The 20,900-nt window shown below is 42.8% G+C and overlaps 2 protein-coding genes across 2 annotated transcripts in view; one reads left to right on the forward strand and one right to left on the reverse strand.

Annotated features, from left to right (window-relative positions):
• LOC146175016 (uncharacterized) overlaps positions 1 to 13,922 on the reverse strand; it is a 69,926-nt gene extending 56,004 nt beyond the window's left edge. Inside the window, exons 1-8 of the mRNA XM_084585507.1 lie at positions 13,862 to 13,922; positions 13,125 to 13,248; positions 10,935 to 11,017; positions 9,730 to 9,791; positions 6,141 to 6,212; positions 4,173 to 4,247; positions 1,233 to 1,379; positions 63 to 161 (exon numbers count right to left, since the gene is read on the reverse strand). Coding sequence (XP_084441633.1) covers positions 63 to 161; positions 1,233 to 1,379; positions 4,173 to 4,247; positions 6,141 to 6,212; positions 9,730 to 9,791; positions 10,935 to 11,017; positions 13,125 to 13,248; positions 13,862 to 13,922 — 723 coding nt within the window. The remainder of the gene's footprint in view (positions 1 to 62; positions 162 to 1,232; positions 1,380 to 4,172; positions 4,248 to 6,140; positions 6,213 to 9,729; positions 9,792 to 10,934; positions 11,018 to 13,124; positions 13,249 to 13,861) is intronic.
• Positions 13,923 to 18,732: 4,810 nt separating this feature from the next.
• LOC146175017 (uncharacterized) lies at positions 18,733 to 20,772 on the forward strand. Its single transcript, XM_084584299.1, has one exon. The coding sequence runs from the start codon at positions 18,733 to 18,735 to the stop codon at positions 20,770 to 20,772; it is 2,040 nt and encodes a 679-aa protein (XP_084440425.1).
• The last annotated feature ends 128 nt before the right edge of the window (positions 20,773 to 20,900 follow it).

Genomic DNA, 20,900 nt, shown 5'->3' on the forward strand with positions numbered 1-20,900 from the left:
GGGTGTTTTGCTTTTTCCTTTGCAACATTTAAAAAACCTTCAGGCTTCATATTCTTCCTCACCTTGTACGTACACCACGCAGCTAGGTCCACTTGCCATTCGTTCAGCTTCATTTCCACGTTACAGACAGCGTGGGCGATATCCCACAACACAACGCATCCCTGGAATATGCCAATACATACGAGCAACGTTTCCATCAAACGGGTTCAGTACTATACACTCAGATGGCGGACAATTAGGGCGATTTATAAAGGATATTTCAATACCTCAGCATGTGCTGTACAGTAATTAAGAAGCAATAAATAAAAAAATCTAGAACATTTTTTTGCTTCGCATTAGCAGGGTTCTCAGGACAGGTAGTAAGGATAGTTATTTTCTAACTTCGAATAAGGAATTTTGTTTTTGATAGTATTTCCGCAGACGTAAACTGTCATCATGGAGAAATATAACCACTGAGGAGGTCCCCTCCTCTCAACGTGAAAAAAACTTCAGAATTTATTGACATAGATGTTGAATCGGGGATGCCTCTGAGGTAATGGTAACAGAAAAGCTCGGTGGGTAATCACAGAGGACAATACGCTGAACGATAGGGGCTCCGCGACGTCGAGTTTCACCGGAAATTGTGCTCAGCAGATGTATATTTCTCTCGCGCTCCAGATACCACTGCACAAAGAGACCATGAAATTGGATGATGAAACACTAAAGGAGTTTACTAAAAAGTGTTAATTGAAAATGTTTAGATAAAACCGCATTTTAATGGCACATTTCAGTCGCTCAGTGCGTTATGCAATACCAATGAGAAATCCGTCTTGACCTCATGGAGTGACGACTTTCATGTAATAGTTTAATCAAGGAAGAACCACAAGCATATATATATATATATATATATATATATATATATATATATATATATATATATATATATATATATATATATATATATATATATATTGTTTTTTTTTTTCCGCTGTTCTAACAACCGACCAAATGATATAATTGGAAGGATAATATAAAATGTCGCCCGTATATATCGTTATTTCTACTAGCTTTTCTTCTATTAGTTTCGCTCGGTTTATATTGGATATATCTCATAACATTCAAATATGACTCCTAACATATCCGTTTTATGAGTGTGAATGAGTAAATTGCCGATAAATTAATTGAAAGTAGATTGCCGAATCGCCGGTCAGCAAGGTTCATTTCTTGAGCATAGTTTGCCTCCAGTCTATCACCTTTTCTCTGGCGGCGTTGGTGATTCCCCGCATGTCCAGAGCCTGGCCGGTGTGGAACTGAACGGCGCTCAGAAGCAGCATGGCGATAGTCTCTCCTTCCTTCTCGATGAGCTCGTAGATGTCGTCTTCCCTGAGGAGAGCTTCTCCCTTCGCGTGGAAACCAACCGAAGGTGCATGCTACTGAGACAGGACATTCAACCTCATGACTTCGTATAGTATTTATCTGATTTGACTACACTGTACTTCATTCGGTACTTTAATATATCAGCCTTGAATGGCGCGTTCTTGAACAATGTAGAACCGGCTGCAAATGTTTCAGAAATATGGGAAAGAAAACATTGAAAGAAAACATGGTGGATTTTAGTCACCGACTATGCTGTTTACCGGACAAAATAGAATGCACATTTTTGGATTAGTGATGGACAACTAATCTGTGATAGGCAGCCCACGCCTCAACGTTTACACACTTGTTACAATTCAAACTTTTTATCATCTTCGCAGCCGGATGTGTAATAAAGTTCGATAGGGATAGGTACCTTTCTGAAACGCCTTTGAACATTCATGATTTCTAGATAAATTAGGCGAGTGTTTTTGAATTCGTCCAAAATATGTAGTCTTTATCTCTTGGGCAGCTGGGCGGTATTGATATATGGCTCCTAATTCCTAAGTAAGCTCGATCCCTGATCAGCAAGCCATATTGAGATCGAAACACAAAAGCTCCTGTGCGCTGTGCTATAAATCGATGTGGTCTAAATTATTCTGTGGTCACCTACAAAAATAGGCATCCACCTCGGGACATATTAATATCAAAGACATGAAACCTTTCTATTTTTTAATTAACGTTATTTTCGGCATGCTGTCGCCACTGCCCAAATGTTTTTAGGTATGAGTTTCAAAATGTGCGCCCACTAATCTGTTTTGATTCTCTGGTGTCATATGCCGCATTTTGACTCGGGTTTGTTCCGCACTTCAATGGAGGATAAATGCTAGGAACACGTGCCCTGTGAGAACTCCAGTTCGTTGAAATTATCCGAATCCCTCCTATAAGGATTGCCATGTCGCGGTGTTTATTATTTAGCCTCTTGTTTATTGTGAGATTGCCCCCTCGTTGGACAAAAATCCGGACCTTATTATTGCGAAAACCTGGCATGGGTCTTAAGCAACGCTTACCATCCCTAGTGAAAAAAACCGTATGAGTCACAATAACCTCAATAGATTTCTCATACTAAACTCATACACATCTCATTATTTCTCATATATTTCTCATATGATTAATGAGTTTAGTATGACATTATATGAGATTTGTATGAGTTTAGTAAGAGTACGACAATTTGTATGAGGTTATGACTCATAGGGGTTTTTCCACTGGGATGTAGCTAGACGTCGTATTACAGACGTGACTTGACGGGCGGGACGTCAAAATTTGAAAATTATTTTGATAGTTTGATGTTAGGTGAACGAGGGCTTGAAATTCGTAACGGTAGCTGATAAAGACCAGATAACCTGCAGTACCTCTCTGCACCCTCCACATCGTTCGTGGCAAGCTCGCCAGCCGTTCTCGTGTTGAACAGCGGCATGTATCCGTAAAAAATACCCTTCGGGCAGGACTCTTACCCCCATTGTCGCCCCTTGCGTGCCATTTGCTCCGTGACCTACCAATAACGGATCTGCATGAAATTGTGAAGAAACCTGTCTTCTGGCAACTCTCCGTTTGTGGTGATATTTCCAAACCGGACTGCTAGTCTATTAAGTGATACGTGTTCAACCTGACATATGGGCATCCAATTGTGTAGCTTATAGTCACCTTGCTACACCACGTGACCTAGCCCAGCGGCTGTTTTCACTGGAGAAGTGCCCTGAGGGCCATCAGAGTTGGAGGTGTGGAAATGTTTCTGTCATAGGAGCAGAAAGCATCATACCGAGGAAATCAAGCTATCTGTTGCGAGGTGGCGCGCACCACAGGACCAAGCGTGGGAGTCGGGCATCGATACTCAAGCGATCCTCCGCCCTCGTACACGCAGATGGTTCTAAGAGCCTCAAAAATATTTCCCTCTACAGAAATGCGCAGCGGTCCTCTCGAGAGTTTACGCTGAGCGCACGGGCATATAGAAAATGATATACAGCAGAAGAAAACAAGCGCGGCATAAGTTGTATATGCTGTTTTCTCTCAGCTTTCATCTGGTCTGTTTAGAAAGCTTGTATTCTCTTCGCTAGTTTTTTGTATGTGATTCCGCGTAGTATGATATATTGCGCTATCCATGGGTAACCATACAAAGGGGATTTAGCAACTCTGACATCAGGTTTTACAAATTTAAATGTTCAAATCTAGTGGGATAGGGAGCTATTTATAACTTATAACATTTATATGTAAGTGCAGAAATGGTGAGGGATAATATCTATTTATCGCCACTGCCCTGCCTTTCAGGCATAAATGGTTCTGGAGCTAGGTGGGCAGAACTCACGTTTGATCTCTGCGTGTACGTATATGGCTAAATCTTCGACATTTTACACCATGGAGTCTTGTTAGAACGCCGCCTGCCCTTCGAATTGAGCTTTGATACGAAGGTGTGCAAAATAGCAGCAAATTGTTAACAGAAAACGCTCGCAAACATGAGATGGGGATTTGTGTCGGCGAAAAAAGGAGTTGTGCTTTGCTGGAAATATAGGTATATTGTTCAGGATAACGCTGTGTTCCAATCATCATTGAGCATTGCTGTAACTGCCTCCAGCCGGAATGCTCGTGCATCGCTGAGAAGAATAAGGGTATCACACTATCATAGCTGGCGAAGACCATAGGGGCATCCCTAAGGGAGCAGTTCACAAACCTGGCCGTCGGGTCGGACAGTCGGAGCTACACCGAAGTCGGAGGTTTATACAGATACTGTCTATATTGAATTCGTGATGCACTAAGACGCTGCAAAAAAGAGGATGATGTCGTACCTTTCGGGGCCGCAGTCGAATGATATTACTGTCGAGATCAAGACCATGATGGTTGACTTGGGACTCAGCTGTAAACTAGAAAACGTTTTGAGCGAAAGCAAAAAGGGAAACAAAATGAGTGCAGACTTCCTCTAAGCTTATTATAGGAGAGCGTTAACATCTCCTGAGTCTTTACTGCCGCTCCCTCTGGAGATGTTTTCAGCGTGACACCATCTTGGTGATGACTTACATAAAAACCCTTGATTTGCGTTCCAGGTATTTCACATGCACCCATCAGCATACAGTCGTAAGGTACCACAATTTGTACAAAACCCATCAAATAAATATGAAGTACTTTTTTAGCCAGGGCTTAGGAACGCGCATGCCTAGCCTTCATTAGTACCCTGTCTGACTAGGAATACAAGGAAGTCTCTGGGTTGATTGGCATCTGTCTTTCTCATATCTAGTGCGCTACCTGACATAGCATCTCCTACAAGCTCGATTTCGTAGTCTCGACGTCACACATACCGTGCAACTATTCAATACACTGCCGTCAGTTCTCCGCTACTGCCTACCAGAGTAACGCTGACGCCTTTACACCCTCAAGGCTAAGAATTTCGAATATTCTGGACAACAGAGCATTTAGTGCTATCGCGTTAAAAGTTTGCGTAGGTTTACTTTTGCTTACAAAATTTACCGATGCCAGTTGGAGAGCTGCTTGCTGTTGGGTGCTTCAGCTACACTATGGGAAGGAATAGGTAATACTTCATGCTGGGCCTTGAAATCAGGAGAATCAGAAAGTTCTTCAGGATTTATTTAGGGCGCACTGGTTTTAGTCACCAGTCTGTAATTAGTAGTTGTTATGTACAGTTGACAGTACGCCTATCTATAGCGCTGGAGCCTTTCCACTCTTAAGGCTAACATGCCGAATATTCTGGACAACAGAGCATTTAGTGCTATGGCGTTGAAAGATTGCGTAGTATTACTTTGCTACAGAATTTACCGATGCCAGTTGGAGAGCTGCTTGCTGTTGGGTGCTTCAGCTACACTATAGGTAGGAATAGGGAATACTTCGTGCTAGGCCTTGAGATGAGGAGAATGATAAAGTATGTTTTCGGTCCTCAGGCTTTAATTAGAAAGCTTTGGTTTTGGTCACCAGTCTATAAATAGTGGCTGTTATTTATAGTTGACAGTACGCATATCTATAGCACTGGAGCGGCGTGCAGCAGACCGCACAATTAAATCTTGCCTCAGCTTCGTATAAGCAGTACGCTGCGGTTGTCAGGGCAAATAGGTTTTATAGGCGCTGTCGTCGTTGCAGATGCCATCATTGGACTCTACAGCAGCGCAATTGCCCAAAATGTTTGTTTTCTACGCTGACGACTGTGCATATGTATAATACAACGCCTTGCGGCTCGCTTTATCTTCAACCGGTATAGGCGCCTCGACTCTCCGTCCGCTATGTTGCAGCTTGCAGAATTGGAACCACTGGTAGATAGAAGAAAGAAAACATTTGTCTCAAGAAACATTTCTCAAGAAAACATATATTTCTCTCGACTAGGTATCCGACCCGAAAACTATATCGCCAAAGATTCCACGCGACCCTCACGCCATAAGCACAGCTTCTGTCTAGCACCTATTTTTGCGCGCACCGACACATATACTCTTTTTTTCCACGAACAGTGTTTAAATGGAATGCTCTACCTCCAAGTTCTGAATTCTTTCACCCTCCTTGATTGATGTACTGTAGCTGTTTGGTGCTGTGCATTTTCTTATTTTGTCTCATTGCACCATGTACTTGCTGTGTTATTCGAAATTAATGCATATATTGTATAACTGCTTGCTCTTGCTGGCCTTTTTGCGTTTGCTGATGTCTGATATACTGTCGCTTATGTACCCTCTCTCTCCTGCTTGGACATGCGAAATGTCCGCAGTATTTCATAAAAAAATAAAATAAATAATAATATGAGCGTTTTTCAGTGTACTGACTAAATATCCAGAAAAGGCGTCCGCCTCCACCACCATCTTGCAGCGTTTTCCTTGCGGCCGGTAGTACGTCATCTGGAAATGAGCAATGGAAGCATTTAGAAGCGCTAACAGATTATCTCCTTAAGGACGGTGATGTCAAAGCGCCTGTAACTGTATTTTGTTCTATAGTTACAGAGTGAAATGCTGGACAATAGAGGAGGACAAATCGGAGAGCTGTGTTTTGTTCTCCTCTCTTATCTTGTGTTTCGCGCTGTGTACTTATGGAAACTCTTCACCAACTCGACCAATAAATTGCTTTAATTTTGATTATCTTTGGTTTGAAATGATATAAAACCGGCAATGCACTGCAATCGCTAAAAATAAACTTTCTGAAGGCCGGCAAGCATGTGTTCTCAGAAATATAATTTTTTTTTAATTTTGTTAAGTACAGAAACGCTTTGAAAGCTTGGATAATAGAGAGATGTTGAGATTTGGTTCAAATTTTAGACGCAAACTAAATTTTCGCACAGTGCCGAGTCAATTGCGAAGTTAACACCTCACTAATAATGGTGAAAGGAAGCATTATTGTTTGTATTTTGCGCCAGCTTTGGTAAAACCAACGTGCGTCAGTAAAATGCCAGCCGTCACTAATGTGCTTACACAGAAACTGAAGGCGAGGAAAGAATGTGCGTGCACACTGAACAATAAAAATGAATGTGTTGATATTGTTTTAATTATCTCAGTTCAAGTTAGCTGCTCTCAACAGATTGAAAACGTTGTTCGGAGAGGACGCTGTTCATGGCATTTCCCATCGAATTGGGATCGCTCTTATTATTCCGCTATTGCTCTAGAACAGGGGTGGACAGACTGTTGCTCTCGGGCCGCAATTGGCTATTTTCTGGCCTAAGTGCTAATCGCGACACTATGGTATTTTATAACCCTTTCCGCCTTCACACAGGCAACTATGTGGGCTGTTCCTGACTGCAACCACGCCATTCGTGCCAAAGTTCAAAGTGCTTGCTTCACAAGGGGGGCACGTATAATAGACACGCAATGAGCACTCGGTGCATTAATGAAATTGACTCAGCTCACCAGCTTTGCTGGATCAAAAAAAAAAAATAAACGTTTCCATATGTAAGCTCAGCGGCTTAATGCCTAAGTGAGCATGAGCTGTCTGGCACGTGCTGCCTAAATGTTCCTGTACAGCGATGTGATGTTATTCAAGTTGTTTTGCAGCCCTCATTACACAACGGTGTTCACTTAGCGCCAAACATAAACGATATTTACTTTCAGCCGTATGCAAGGCACGATCCCCTTTGTACCAATGCACACGTCCGTGACCATTTTTCATTTTCCTACTCCTGCTGTGTCCCATCCATATTTATGGCAATGTTAAAGCAATTACTCGATGCAGGCACCCACTGGACGTACATGCCGAGTGCTGGCGTGCTTTTGTGACGGTCCTTTGGCATCACTCTGAAGTATCGCCGTTCTAAATGAGGAATGTTGCTGCTTCGTTTTTTTATGTTGCGGCGACACTAACTGCGACATGGCCGTTCGGTGGCCTCCCAGTGACCTTTTAGCTGTCTAGTGGGCTTGTAAGCAACGATGCTGTGTGTTTGGGGGTCTTTGGAATGAATTTCTACCCACACCCTGGCCACTTCGGACTTCAAGTTTGGGAAATAGGTGGGAAAAAGCCTGCTGTTTGCTTTGTTGCCTTTCAGGACCTGTTTTTAAGCGATCGAACCGTAGCTGTGCCTGGCAGACAGATTAAAGGGTGCTTTCCACAAGCCGGCATGCTGTGCATTTTTAAACTGTGCCACGGGATGCTGCGGAACGGCGCTGTTTGAGAGAAAACGCAAGGTGTTCTCCACTTGCACAAGTCAACATTGCTTTGGCGAAGTGTTCTTGGCTATGGTGCAAGGGCGGTCGATTACAATGTCGATCTCACTCCCCCGCTATCAATCACAAGCCCGATTGTAATTGAGTGTACATGTAGCGGCGGGCATACTGTCGACAATTAGTCAAGAAACGCGGGGGGGGGGGGGGGTGCCAAGTACGGGGCGGGAAGCCCTATGCGTTGCGCTCGCGAGGCTCGGCTCAGTCGAGCAATAATTTAGAGGCCCCAGTCCCGGCCCGAGCTCTGGATTTGGGCATGTCACCACAGATTGCGACTAGAGCTGCGTTATAAAGGGTACCACGGGTAGGAATGCCGGCGCCGGTTTCCATTGTGCCAAGAAAAGGCGACCAAAATTCCCACACTTGTTATCAAATAGTCGCGTGACGCAGACGTGAAGAAAAGCTTCAGGTTCATCGCCTCATGAACGTTAAATATTTGATGTTCGGCTCTGATAATTCTATGCATGTATTTCCCCTATATATATGCACCACTGGCCGGCTACCATTTGACACCAGATGTCCTCACTTAAGTATCAGTATTGTGATGAAACCGTTTGTCGTGCGACCTTCATTAGGACGTTTTGCGAGTTTTGGTTGCTTATGACATACATGTGAAATAGGCGGATAGCCGGCGACAAGGACTTGAACCGACGACATCTACCATTCAGATTGCATGATTTCCAACCCAGCTTTCAGGAAACCTTGGTTATAATTGCCTCGTGAAGAATGACAGTCAACTGGATAACTCAGACACACTAGTCTAATAGAGTTTTAGCTGAACTGAAATATGTGATAAAACTTCACTCGAAAAAAGGTATTTCAAAGTAGTATAGTAGTATAGCGACATCATAGAATACGACCAAAGCGGCTGCCTCGCAGTGTGAAGCTCTTGGGATCGATTCGCACTGTGCGGACATACCCCTGTTTTTCTTTGTGATGTACTGCTCTCTATATGGTTGTAAAAACGTTGCTGAGGAGAATCATTATGATTCAGATGAGACTGCCTCGCAGCAAAGACGGATGGAAAGAACGGCAAAGAGAAAAAGGAAGTAGAAACGCAGTCGCCAAATCTAGAGTATTCTTTTTTGCCATAATTGAAGTTTTCTGCTGATTTTGACGATGACTGCGATATAGGAGAACAGACATTTTGTAATGACATCAATATTTTGTGCAGTTGTAGCCGCGAACTGCAACAGGGCAGAAACGACGGACTACGAAAAAGAGCTGATAAAAAACTATAAAATTACTAACACTGTGCCAGGTCATCAGAAACGTCTCACTTCGACCAATGTATAGAATATTCCCTCGTGTTTGTGACACAGTACTGTACATTTTGACTTGAAAATATAGCCTTTCAATTTATTTGTACATTAAAAACAAGAGCGCTCATCCGGAATATTTCTTAAACCGCCAGTCCGGGAGCAAAAACATAAATGGGGCTGCTAGGACAAATTATCCGTAGTGAGGAAAATTGTTTCATGTTCCCGGGTGCTGACAACTGACAGTGCACAAAAAAGAGGTACCCTCGTCATATTATAGTTATCTCTTTCTCTCAGCTACATCTAAACTACTCCCCCTTTAGTTGCTTTATTCGTCCAGTAATATAGCTCTGCGATCAGGTGCGCACAAGTTTAGCAATTCCTGCTGCCGCGGTTGGAGTACCCTAAGGAGGCCCTCAGTGGCAAGGCTATTTGCGCAGAAGGCCGCTCACCATCAGCAAATGTAGGTTGACGACGCAGCCGTTCATGAATACTATCTCGTCTCGATCGGCACCTGCGAAGTCATGTTCACAAAGGGTTATTTATTATAAGTAAACGTCATTTTAGTTTTCAACGTGCAGTTTTTTCGCCAGAGCTACATGCACCCCATCGACATCTTTTATGACAGAACATTATGAACCAAAAAAAGCAAGAATGAAGTTGAGTTCTGCTCTTTTTCTTTGTTCGCTAAAATTTACCTAACGAAGCATTAAACGCCGCGCCAAGCTTATGGAGGACATTAAGCACCGCCTTTAAGGATATGGATTGATAGCATTGGCGTCCACATGGCAAACAAACCCCGACTTTCACCGAGTCGTTTTACCGAGCCTGAGTAGCCGAGGTTCAGAATGATTGACTCGGCCTCCAAGAGCACTGGAATGATTATCTTTTTTCACCTTCCCATTTCAAATAAACAACCAAAGATGAGAGCTCATCTCAGATTCCGGATGTTATATGGCCACAAAGCTGCATAAACCATCGAACAATAAATTTTTGTGACGTTTCTCTCTTGACGTGGAGGACAATCTAACGCCGACAATGCCAACGCCGATTTTTCTGATGAACCTGGAATCTGGCGCCACCGTGTTAAAACACACCTCGCCATCCTTTCACTGCTCTCTCACAACATAGATAACACATCTCATCACTATTCAGAGGTATATAGAACAGTAAATTTAGATTTGATAGCACCATCGGTCCCGTTTCTTAGGTTTGTCTCTGAATTGGTGTTCTAGTATTCAGGTCTTAAGGTGAGACATCCGCACGCGGCGACGACCCGTGTGAAGACTAAGAAAGGAGCCTGATACTATTACAGCTGTCAGTGAAGTGTGGCAGTGGAAAATGCGCTCGATGCATTCGGAATTCATCTTGGGAAGGTTTCCATTCTATTCCCATTCTTAGGATCACATTGGTTTAAAGCTCCTGACTTCCACCTAAAAGTGTCGATGTCTGTTGCTTCCTCTTCAGCTGGTTTCCTACGCAGTTGTTTAGCTGAAACGCTATTTTGCTACTACTTTCTTCCAAAGGCATTATATTGCACCACGATGCAAACACTCCCTTAACAATGGCTTTCGTGATCGTGTCGTCTATTGGCCAGCCAGCATTTCTTATTTGTTCCAAGAGGAGGCTCTCATCGAGCGCACAAACTGCCTCTCACCTACAATGTCCGCCATGAGCTGTTTTGGGTACTGGTCGCTGTAGGAGGACGGCAGGTAGCCCTCCGTGAAGCATTGCTTTCCCCTACGTCGAGAAAAAGCGGCGGGGAATGCATCACACTGATCCGTCTACTCATCCGCGTGTAGACACTGAAAAACCAGAAACTCGCTTTTAACTAATCCGAAAATTGATACTGCCCACCTCACTCATTCTTTTCGCCCATCGGAAGTGTCGTTTGTAGGTTGCTTATCTGTAATGATTGCATTATATAATTGATCAAATACCGAATGAAAACCCATGAACTTTTCGCATATTTTCCGCATGGTTTGCATAGTGTCGCGGTACCGTCAGGGCCGTTTATATTATATTTCCAGAAGTGAAACCAACTAACGAGCGACATTTATGAAATTTACACTTTTAGATACATTTTCTTTGGTAGATTAGGATAAGCGCTTGCTTTTGTGACGAATGAAAACGCTTTTACCTTAGGATAGCGCTTGAAAATTTTAAAAATGCGTTTTTTTATATTCCTCGTTTTCGCTGAATATTTTTCTACGCTTATTATTATACCATGTGAACCACTTCTGCGTTCCATGCAGTACTTGTACGCGTTTGCAAAAATAATAGATACGTATTCCTGCCTAAAACTTGTACTGAGCCAAAACGCTCTATCCGATCATTTACAAGTTGACACTCAGCTATTGAACCCGTCTCCTCGATTTCGAAGCTGAAGAGTTGGAAATTCGTCACAATTAGTTTTAATGTAAAAGTCCTACACACAGACCAGGTAAATCATTACCAAAACTACTGAGACCTTGCTCGAATTTGGAAGGCTGGAAGGTCAGCTTCAAGGAGAAGACGAAGACAAGTTATTATAAAAGAGAAAACGATTACATGGGTCCTCATGAAGAAATTGCCATTATCTCCCATCGAAACAAAGGGAAAAAACTAGCGGGGGCTTCATGAAGCGCCTACTATCATTAGTTGACACCCGGTGAACTCAGTTGTTGCCGTGTGGTGAATAGAGCTTCTGCTCTAAAATGTAAAAAAGAAATAACAAAATGACCAACACAGGAGCCTTGGAGCATTACACGTATTGCCAGGAATGCAGGGGAAAAGATGTATGATCATTACCAAACTTTGCCCTCTGGCTTCGTAAACAACATTTACTTAATGCCGGCTCGCGAGTTATGAGGCCTGAAATGTCTCCTAAATTTAATTATAACTTTACGAGGAATCATTGCAAGATATTGCTAAGCTTCATCAGTACAGAATTAGGTGCATTCTGAGGGCAGATACCGAGTTTTACCCGCTTTGTTGACAAGAGGATAAGGATAAAACGCATGAGGATAAAACGCTCATGAGGATAAAACGCATGACATTATAAGTACATTGTTCAATAACGTTTCCTCTTCACATGAGTTACTTTACACATAATTTATTATTGGTCGGGCATTTCATATGCATTGTCCATATATTGCTGTTAAAGAATGCGCATGTGTGTACCAATGTTCACAGAGAAATTTGTAAAAATTTCGTACATTTTTACTCTTTAAACTGCGAGCCATACGTTTGAGCCGTTTGTACAGGTCGACTGTCCAGAAACACGAACACCTTACAAAGGAAATAGGTCAGTATTAAGTATAATAAGGAACGAAGCTCAACCAACTCCACCAATTAGCGTGATTTAGTTTTTATTCGCGGGAACAAGAAAATAGTGACGACCGTCAGCAATGAAGGTGAACCCAGCTTTTTGATTTTCGTAACCGGCAACGTGGCTTGAAATATCGAGTGTCAAAAATATGCATTGCAAAGCTGGTTGAGTTTGTTTTCCCGTATTGCATATTTATAAAAATGGCGCCACCATATTGTCTGATACAGTAGTCATGCATGCGATGTGCGTACTATATGAGGAATACCAACTTTACAAAAACTTTAAATAAATTTGACGGCTATGCGACGCATGGTGACAACATTTTACAAATGCTCTGACCATGTCCAGTTTGCATAGAGCACCGAACCGATTGAATTTAAAGAATGCGTGATTTTTACCTGAAACCCATTACTGTCATGCTCAGATAACTGAGAAAAAGAGCATATATTTTAAATTTCCCAACAGCAAACATTACTAAAAACGGACCTGACATTCGTAAAACAGATAAGCGGTACATTTATCAGCAGCATCACTAACCTCTTTCCCCAGTCGTCGAGAAGCTTTATGAATTCGGCATCTACGTCCTTAGGCTTGAGACCAAGAACTTGGCTGCACAAGTAGATGCTTTCATGGTCCGCAGACTCGATGAAAGCCGCGTCAACTGAAAGCGTACGCCAGAGAGCAAGTAAAAGTGAAAATTAATGATAACGGATGGTAAAGACTATTAAGTAAATGAATGATGATAAAAAGTAATCACTGGCAAAGATTGTGAAGTACACACGTGTGAGGGTACTGTTTCTTCACCATGCACCATTATTATGAAATCTACGTCAAGAAATGACAGATAATAAACGAAAGGGATCGGCGCGCTGCCACGTTAGGGCACCTCCGACTAATTTGTTCCCAGCCATAGGGTCTGCCGACATTTGCCTAAAGGCGTGCTGGTGATCTTCTTGTTGATATTGACATACTCAATCCTTGTCTCCACTCTGCATTGGTCGTGAACGCGTCCCTTCTTGAAAGGAGGGGATGGAAGATCTAATGTTAAGACGCTAGCCCTGCCACGTTCGCTACCGCTGCGTGATCTGTGCAGTTCGGTGACTTTTTCAACCATGAGATGAGGTCTAGGGCAGCGCAACCCATGCTCCGAACATTTCCAATCAGCCAAATTTCTACCCTGCGGTGATTTCTGTCATTGAGGTTACGCCTACTTATCCGTCTAGGTGATGGCTTTGAGGTCTTGAGGCGGAATTTGCACTCTCTACATTTTCAACGTGCTGTGAGGACGCCACCATCTGCTCCCGCACCATATCCCGTGACCACGCGACCACCCATGATGGAGCACCGCTGAGCCATCCTTTGTGTTGCAGCAGCCGCAGGAGATACCCACCTCCCAAGGCTTTCCAGGCAATAACTCGAAATAGCGGCTGTATAAAGTAGAGCGGGTAGGCCAGCACAATTTCTAGACCTACGACTAGCATATATTCTGTTCGCTGGACGGTGCAGGTCGCATCTGGTTTGAAAATCATGAGAACACTATTTCAATAAGGAGTTCATCCAACGACCAGTTCCTGTGAGTTTTCCCCCCCGTTCTCCGAAAATAACGAGCCGAGTTGCTCCTACAGGTGAGATTTCAGCTCCATAACCAGATCGTCCTCTTTAAATCAAGGACATTCGAGGTTATTCCGTCGGGCTCATCCCAACATGTCGGTGGAAAAAAGCTTCGCTAGCTCGGAGGGGAATCAAGGAGCAGATTTTTGTTGATCTATAGTGATGTGCTCCAAGACCGTCACAAAAGTTCTGTCCGGGGTCACCACTTTTGAGAAGATGCTCGAGAAGCGATTCAAGCACTAAGATCGGCAGTCCATCACTATCCCACTGAGCACAGAATATCTTGTAGCCATCTTGTAACGTCTATATTGGTCACAAACATCTTGGGCTACCAAAGACATCTAAAAGATGTCATCTGATGACCTCTAGAAGACATCTTTGACAACATGTCTGGAAGTTGTCTTCAAAGAGAATAAGATGGCTCCAAGCCAGCTTATACTAAGTGTCCTCTAGACATCCTGCTTCAGAAGTCTACAAGACTTCCTCACAAGACAATTCATGGTCACATAAGCTGCTACAGTGCAATATGTTTACAACACTAGATAGCACTGTTCTGCATGGTGCAAGTAGGTTGGCCAAGGTTCGCTCTAGCAACTTTTTAGCATGCAATGTTGTGTCCGATGTCTGTTTTAGCACTTTTAAGCCTACGACCCAGGCTGTTCAGTAAAGATTCAGTCGACTGTTTCCTCCAAGGTGGAAATTTAAGCATTCAAAGTGGTTTATGGACCAATTCCCAGACAGTTCGAACTGGAACGTGCTGAATATTCTTGTCAATTTCTCCTGTGCCAGCAATAACTTGTGTGCTATATAGGTTACTAGCCATAAGAATAAAATGTTGTAGAACCTTTCAGCGAGAGAACAGATGAGTGTTTTATTTTTCACTTCAAAGGCAACAAACAATAGTGATCTCCCATGACCAATATGACACCAAGCAATGCAATTTAGTACAGTACCTGCACAGAATGTTTGCAGAAAGGAAATACCAAACCATGCATCTTAAAAAACTATATGGCACCTTATGACAGCAATGTACATGAAAAAATACCATTAACAGAGATCTGATAAGCCTTGCTCAAAGACATGCACCAGGAAATAAAACTCTTATATCATTTATATCATGGAATTAAGAGTATTACCAAGCATTTGTTTGAATGCATAACGACCAGTGTTCTGGCATAAACTGATGCACAAGCATTCTAGACAATAATAAAAACTGCCTTGTCAGTCACTTTCTTATGCTGCTCACAGTGTGGAACTCTAACCAGACACTTAGAGAACTGCCCTTGGCTATGTCATGAAAGTTTTTACCTTCAAATAATATAGGCACAAAAATTTTGCATAAATGGACCAATGCATGAAAGGACATTCCAGCTCAATGCAGAATTTTTCTGGTAAGCCATATATGACAAGAAACATGATAAAAAAAAGCAGTTTTAAAATTCATGGCAACATGTACTACAGAAATGCACCTTACTTCCAGCAGTATTGAATATGAGGTGTGGTGTCCACTCTACTTTTGTTTTCTGTGTGCTGGTAAGATGATTCATGATACCGTTAATAGCTCAGCTGTCAGCAACTGATAGTGGTACAAGGTCAAACAATATATGAAATATGTATTTGCAGAATGCTATAAATTGATATCACTCTCCCAGATCAGATTGCAACACTCAGTTGACAACATAGCAAATATAGCAACGACATTACTATTACACACCTCGATGGCCATTTCTATCCAAATGGTTTTACACATCAAACACAGGAATGTCACTAGAGAACAGAAAGGTACGCAAAGAGATCCTCCAGAAAACATATGGTAAACAAGTTGCATAACAACTGCTACACACACCAATAGAAAACTTGATTAATAAAGTTGAAAACTGCCCAAGAAAACAACAGTACAAGAAAGGTCAATGGACAAGGGCCACTATACTATAATTTTGCGGCAGTTTTCACAAAAAGTTTTCAGTTACAAAAAAAAAAAAAAAGAGGAAAAGGGACTATGTATGCGTTACTATTACTCTTCACATTCTGCAACCACATCAACTGAAACGAATTGTAAAAAAGAAAGGAAGCAACTATATACTTCGTCTCACAAGCTGGTCACAGCATTACAAAAGGCAAGGGTGATCTGGACCAATCAGGATGGCGTGCACTACATGATAGTGCTTCTACCATCCTGTGCAGCCATCGGTGACAGAGCGTGCATGCAGGTCATGTGTGTGTTATCCCCATTGGCCCAGAACACTTGTTTTGTAGTGCTGGAAAGAACTTGTGAAATGAAGTTTAGAGTTATGCACCACATTTTTCTTTTATTCTACTATTACAATGAATGGAAGCCACATAAAGACAGCCAAGAATAGAATGTCTGTTAACACACGCAGATGCCATCATAAAGGCTTGCAATAAAAAAGCAGCAAAGGTAGTGCTCTGTTTACTCTATACAACTGCTGACACTGTCAAAATAGAAAAAAAATCAAGCACCTAACGCTTGCATGTCAGTGTTACTGTACAACCAGCACTGAAGGCACTGAAAGACGGCAGCAGAAACTGTTGCACATCCCTGCAAAAATACACAGCCAGAATTAGAAGGCACTGTAAAAAAGATCTACTGCTTGTCACGTTTTGCTGGCATCAATGCAAGGCATTAAAAAAAATATCGAAGGGGTGAATATAACTGTTACACATTCTATAATAAAGGCGTTGTAAATAAAAACTGAGCAGGGATGGGCTGTGCCTCCCTAGAAGGCAAAGGCAATGAATTAAGGAACTGTAAAGGGTTTCATGTCGTTACGGTTCTAACTCATCCACTGAAAGACAGTGATTCAAGCTGCTTCTCGTGTCACTTTTCAAGGTGGCTGCGTAGCAGCGCCTTTGGGTGCGGCCTGTCCTGGTCACAAGAAAACCACCTCTTTTTTTGTGACCTTGGCAACACTGCTGAGTTCCGTAGGTGTTGAAAACTTTGGATGTCGCACCTGCCAGAATTAAATTCAAAAACAAGATTTAGATATATGCCCTCTCAAACACTAATAAAAACACCGCCGAACTTATTGACTAGAACGGCTGCTTCCATGCAGCCTGAGCCCGCGAAGCGAAGTCCCTGCAGCGTTTGTGCGAAAAAAAATTACATGTCCAGCGGATATATGCGTATGTGAACAGGGCAGTTTATTCGGAAGGACTTCCTGCTCACATTTCAACAGATAAATGCTGACTATATAGTCCACCATGCTGACTAGTTCTGCCACCATTCCCGCGATCTTTTGCTTGTTAGTACACACGGGAGCAGGCTTGTGTAGAGCGCTCGAGCAATGCCCGGCGAAACAGAAGAGACAAATTTTTATAGTAGGTAATGTGCTCCCGCATTACTGCACAAATGGTAAAAGCACAGCTCAGTGCTCGCCCCAACGGAACTGCGATATAGTTTCACCTTACCTACTGCGGCACACCGCTCTACACTATGGGAAACTCATGCATGCACGGGGATAGTTCTGCAGCGGTAATTATCCATCATCTACAAAGAGAAGGGCGGCGCATTTGGTCATTTTACAGCAACATTAAGTAACTCGCTAGATAAAACACTTTCTTACTCACCCAGCGAAGCTTGTATGTATACATCACCGACGAGATCGACTTACAACGAGTAGTCAAAACATGTCAGTCAAAAAATGAAGGTACAGGAGCCGTTGCACAACCGAAATCCAACAGCAGCCGAAGAGCATTTCACGATCGCACGGCGTATTGATACAATAACTTGAAAACAACGCTAAAATTTGCCACGAAATTTACTAATACAATCTGTGCACAAACAATCCAACTATTATTTGAAGTGTTTCACTTGTGGACAATGTACACTCCTCTTGTGCAATTATTTTGGCTGAACTATTTTTTCTATCGCCGTAACAAGGAGAGGAGCAAAAAAGAAAAAAAAAAAGAAAGCGTGCAGTTCCAGATTAGGTTCGCATTGTTTAATTACGTTCTTATAGAGGCAGCTAGTAAATTGAAATGTACTTTTTAATTGAAGCAACGTATATATATTTATATATATATAACATATATGTAAGTTTAAGTATCTTTAAGTTAACTTTGGTCTTACTTGTTTTTTGTGCGGTCCGGTTTTGAGCAGACCAGAAAGCATGGCAGGAAATCGCGCGCGCGAACTCTGAAGCCATCCGACGCAACTATATTTTCTGGTGCTTCACTGTGCTCGCAAATTAAGGTACGTATAGAACCGTTCATTCGTTATCTATGCCATAACTGTAGTTTGTCTGAAGCTGTCACCATGCACCGGCGAAAAAAAACGTTTAGTGAGCTGTCGCGATGGCAGAAATGGCGCCGACTGAACGACGAGGTTTCCGACCTCATTGCTAGAGAGGGTTGTAGCGGCGCTAATGTGCCCACGAATTTTGATGGGGAAAGTTCTCATGAAATTAATCCTGAGGAGGCGACCATCTCATCTGAAGAGGAAACTCATGACACGCACCGCGATGTAAGTCATTTGCGTGACGCGCGGGAAGGCAAGCATGCCGCCGCCTGCGGCATGGCCATTGCCGGGAGCGCTGACAGCGTGCAAAACGCTTCGGTAGACGACAGTGCGCAGGGTGGTAATGACCGCGATATATCTGGAACAGAGCGCGCTCCTGCTCTTTCAGACATTGAGTGGTCTGAGCAGTCTAATGAGCTAATTGATGCTCTCGGAAGCGACGCGAACATCTCGGATGAAGCCGAGCTTCAGTATGAGAGTGCACGTGGTAATGAGAGCTCCTCTGGAGAGCATGCAGACTATCATGATGATGGCGACTCAGAACATGATGATGCAGACTCAGAACGCACCATGAGAGATTTCTTGAGACAGTGGGGTAGCACTCATAATGTAACACACACCGCGCTTTCTTTGTTATTGAAGAAAATGAGGCGACATTCATGCTATTCCGGTTTACCAAGTGATGCACGGACATTACTGTCTACACCTCGTAGAGTGAGTGTCAGAAGTGTGCCGCCAGGTTCATACTGTCATTTTGGCATTGTTGAATGTCTGCATGCTGTGTTGTCACATGCAGACATGTCAGCAGTGCCATCTGAAATTGGCATTTTGTTTTACGTTGATGGGCTGCCGCTGACAAAGAGCTCACACTGCCAGTTTTGGCCAATCCTTGGAAGAACACATGATATACCTGGCAGCAGCGTTTTTCTGATTGGCTGTTACCATGGTAGCTCAAAGCCAGATTCAGTTGAGGAGTACCTGTTAGATTTCATCGATGAACTAAAAACTCTGCTGTCAGATGGGCTGCCCTTCGCTGAGAAGTTGTTCAGCGTGCATGTGAAAGGGTTTATTTGTGATGCTCCAGCAAAAGCTTTCTTGTTGGGCGTCAAATCTCACACAGGCTATTTTGGCTGTTGCAAATGTATACAAGAGGGCAAGTTTGTGGGTGGCTCAGTAGTATTCCCAGAAACAAATGCACTTCTGCGAACTGATGACAGTTTTTTGCAAAAGACTCAGGAAGAGCACCACGTCAGTGACACTCCCCTTAGGTCGTTACCCATAGGACTCGTGTCCCAGTTTCCATTAGATTACATGCATTTAGTCTGTATCGGGGTCACCAAAAAGTTATTGGTTCTCTGGATGAAGGGCAGCAAATTGTACCGCCTGCCATCTGCAAGTCTAAGTGAAATTTCTCAACGCTTAGTTGACCTTAAGCAGTTCTGCTGCACAGAGTTTGCACGTTTGCCACGGCCATTGAAAGACCTAGCATTTTGGAAGGCAACTGAGCTTCGTTCTTTTCTCCTATACCTGGGTCCTACTGTACTGAAAGGTATCTTGGATCAACAGAGATACGAGCATTTCCTTGTTTTGCACGTTGCTATCAGAATTCTTGCAAGCCCGAGCATGTGCAGGACTTACAATGATTATGCCAAGGAACTCCTAACTTTTTTTGTACGAACCTTCAAAACATTATACGGTCTTGACAAGGTTTCATACAATGTGCATAATCTTGTGCATCTAGCAGATGATGTTATAAACCATGGGGCGCTTGATAACTTTAGTGCATTTGCAGCTGAAAGTTTTATGTTTCAGCTGAAACGTCTTGTCAGGAGCTCAACCCGTCCCCTCGAGCAGTTACACAACAGAATTAGTGAGCTCAGTGCCAGCGGTGAGTTGTATGCCATGCAGAAAACATTGGGGCAACCAGTTGAATATAGGCAAATGCACACTGGAGAACAGCTTCTGCCAGACTTCTGCAATGGGCCACAGTTTCAAGCTGCTCTTTTTCCAGAGTTCATCATAAAGTCCACTGTTGGGGATAACTGCTGCCTCCTCTATGACTCCAGCATTGTGTTAGTAGCAGATTTTTGCTACGATAAATCTGGATCTAAAGTGCTCATTGGAAGACAGTTCACATCATTACGTGACTTTTACAATGTACCATGCAGGTCCAGTGACTTGAACATTTTTGTTGTATCTAAACTATCACCTTACAAAGTGTGGCACTTGTCTACTATCCAGTGCAAGTGTGTATTGCTGCCACATTTGAGGTCGAGCAGTGAATATTTGGTCTTACCACTTCTACATTCTGTTTAATTTTGTTTCACATTCCTGCTTTGTTCAGTGTGAGTTTTGATATTTTTGGTCTTACCACTTCTACATTCTTCTTAATTTTGTTTCAGATTCTCGTTCTATGCAGTGTGAGTTCTTATATTTTTATTTTT

The sequence above is a fragment of the Amblyomma maculatum genome, chromosome 11 (genome assembly GCF_055883805.1).
Source record: "Amblyomma maculatum isolate TAMU_Amacu chromosome 11, ASM5588380v1, whole genome shotgun sequence".
Taxonomy (NCBI): domain Eukaryota; kingdom Metazoa; phylum Arthropoda; class Arachnida; order Ixodida; family Ixodidae; genus Amblyomma; species Amblyomma maculatum.

What these genes read in the sequence shown, in the direction of transcription:
- LOC146175017 (XM_084584299.1), top strand. Translation starts at nt 18,733, where the DNA reads ATGGCCATTGCCGGGAGCGCTGACAGCGTGCAAAACGCTTCGGTAGAC.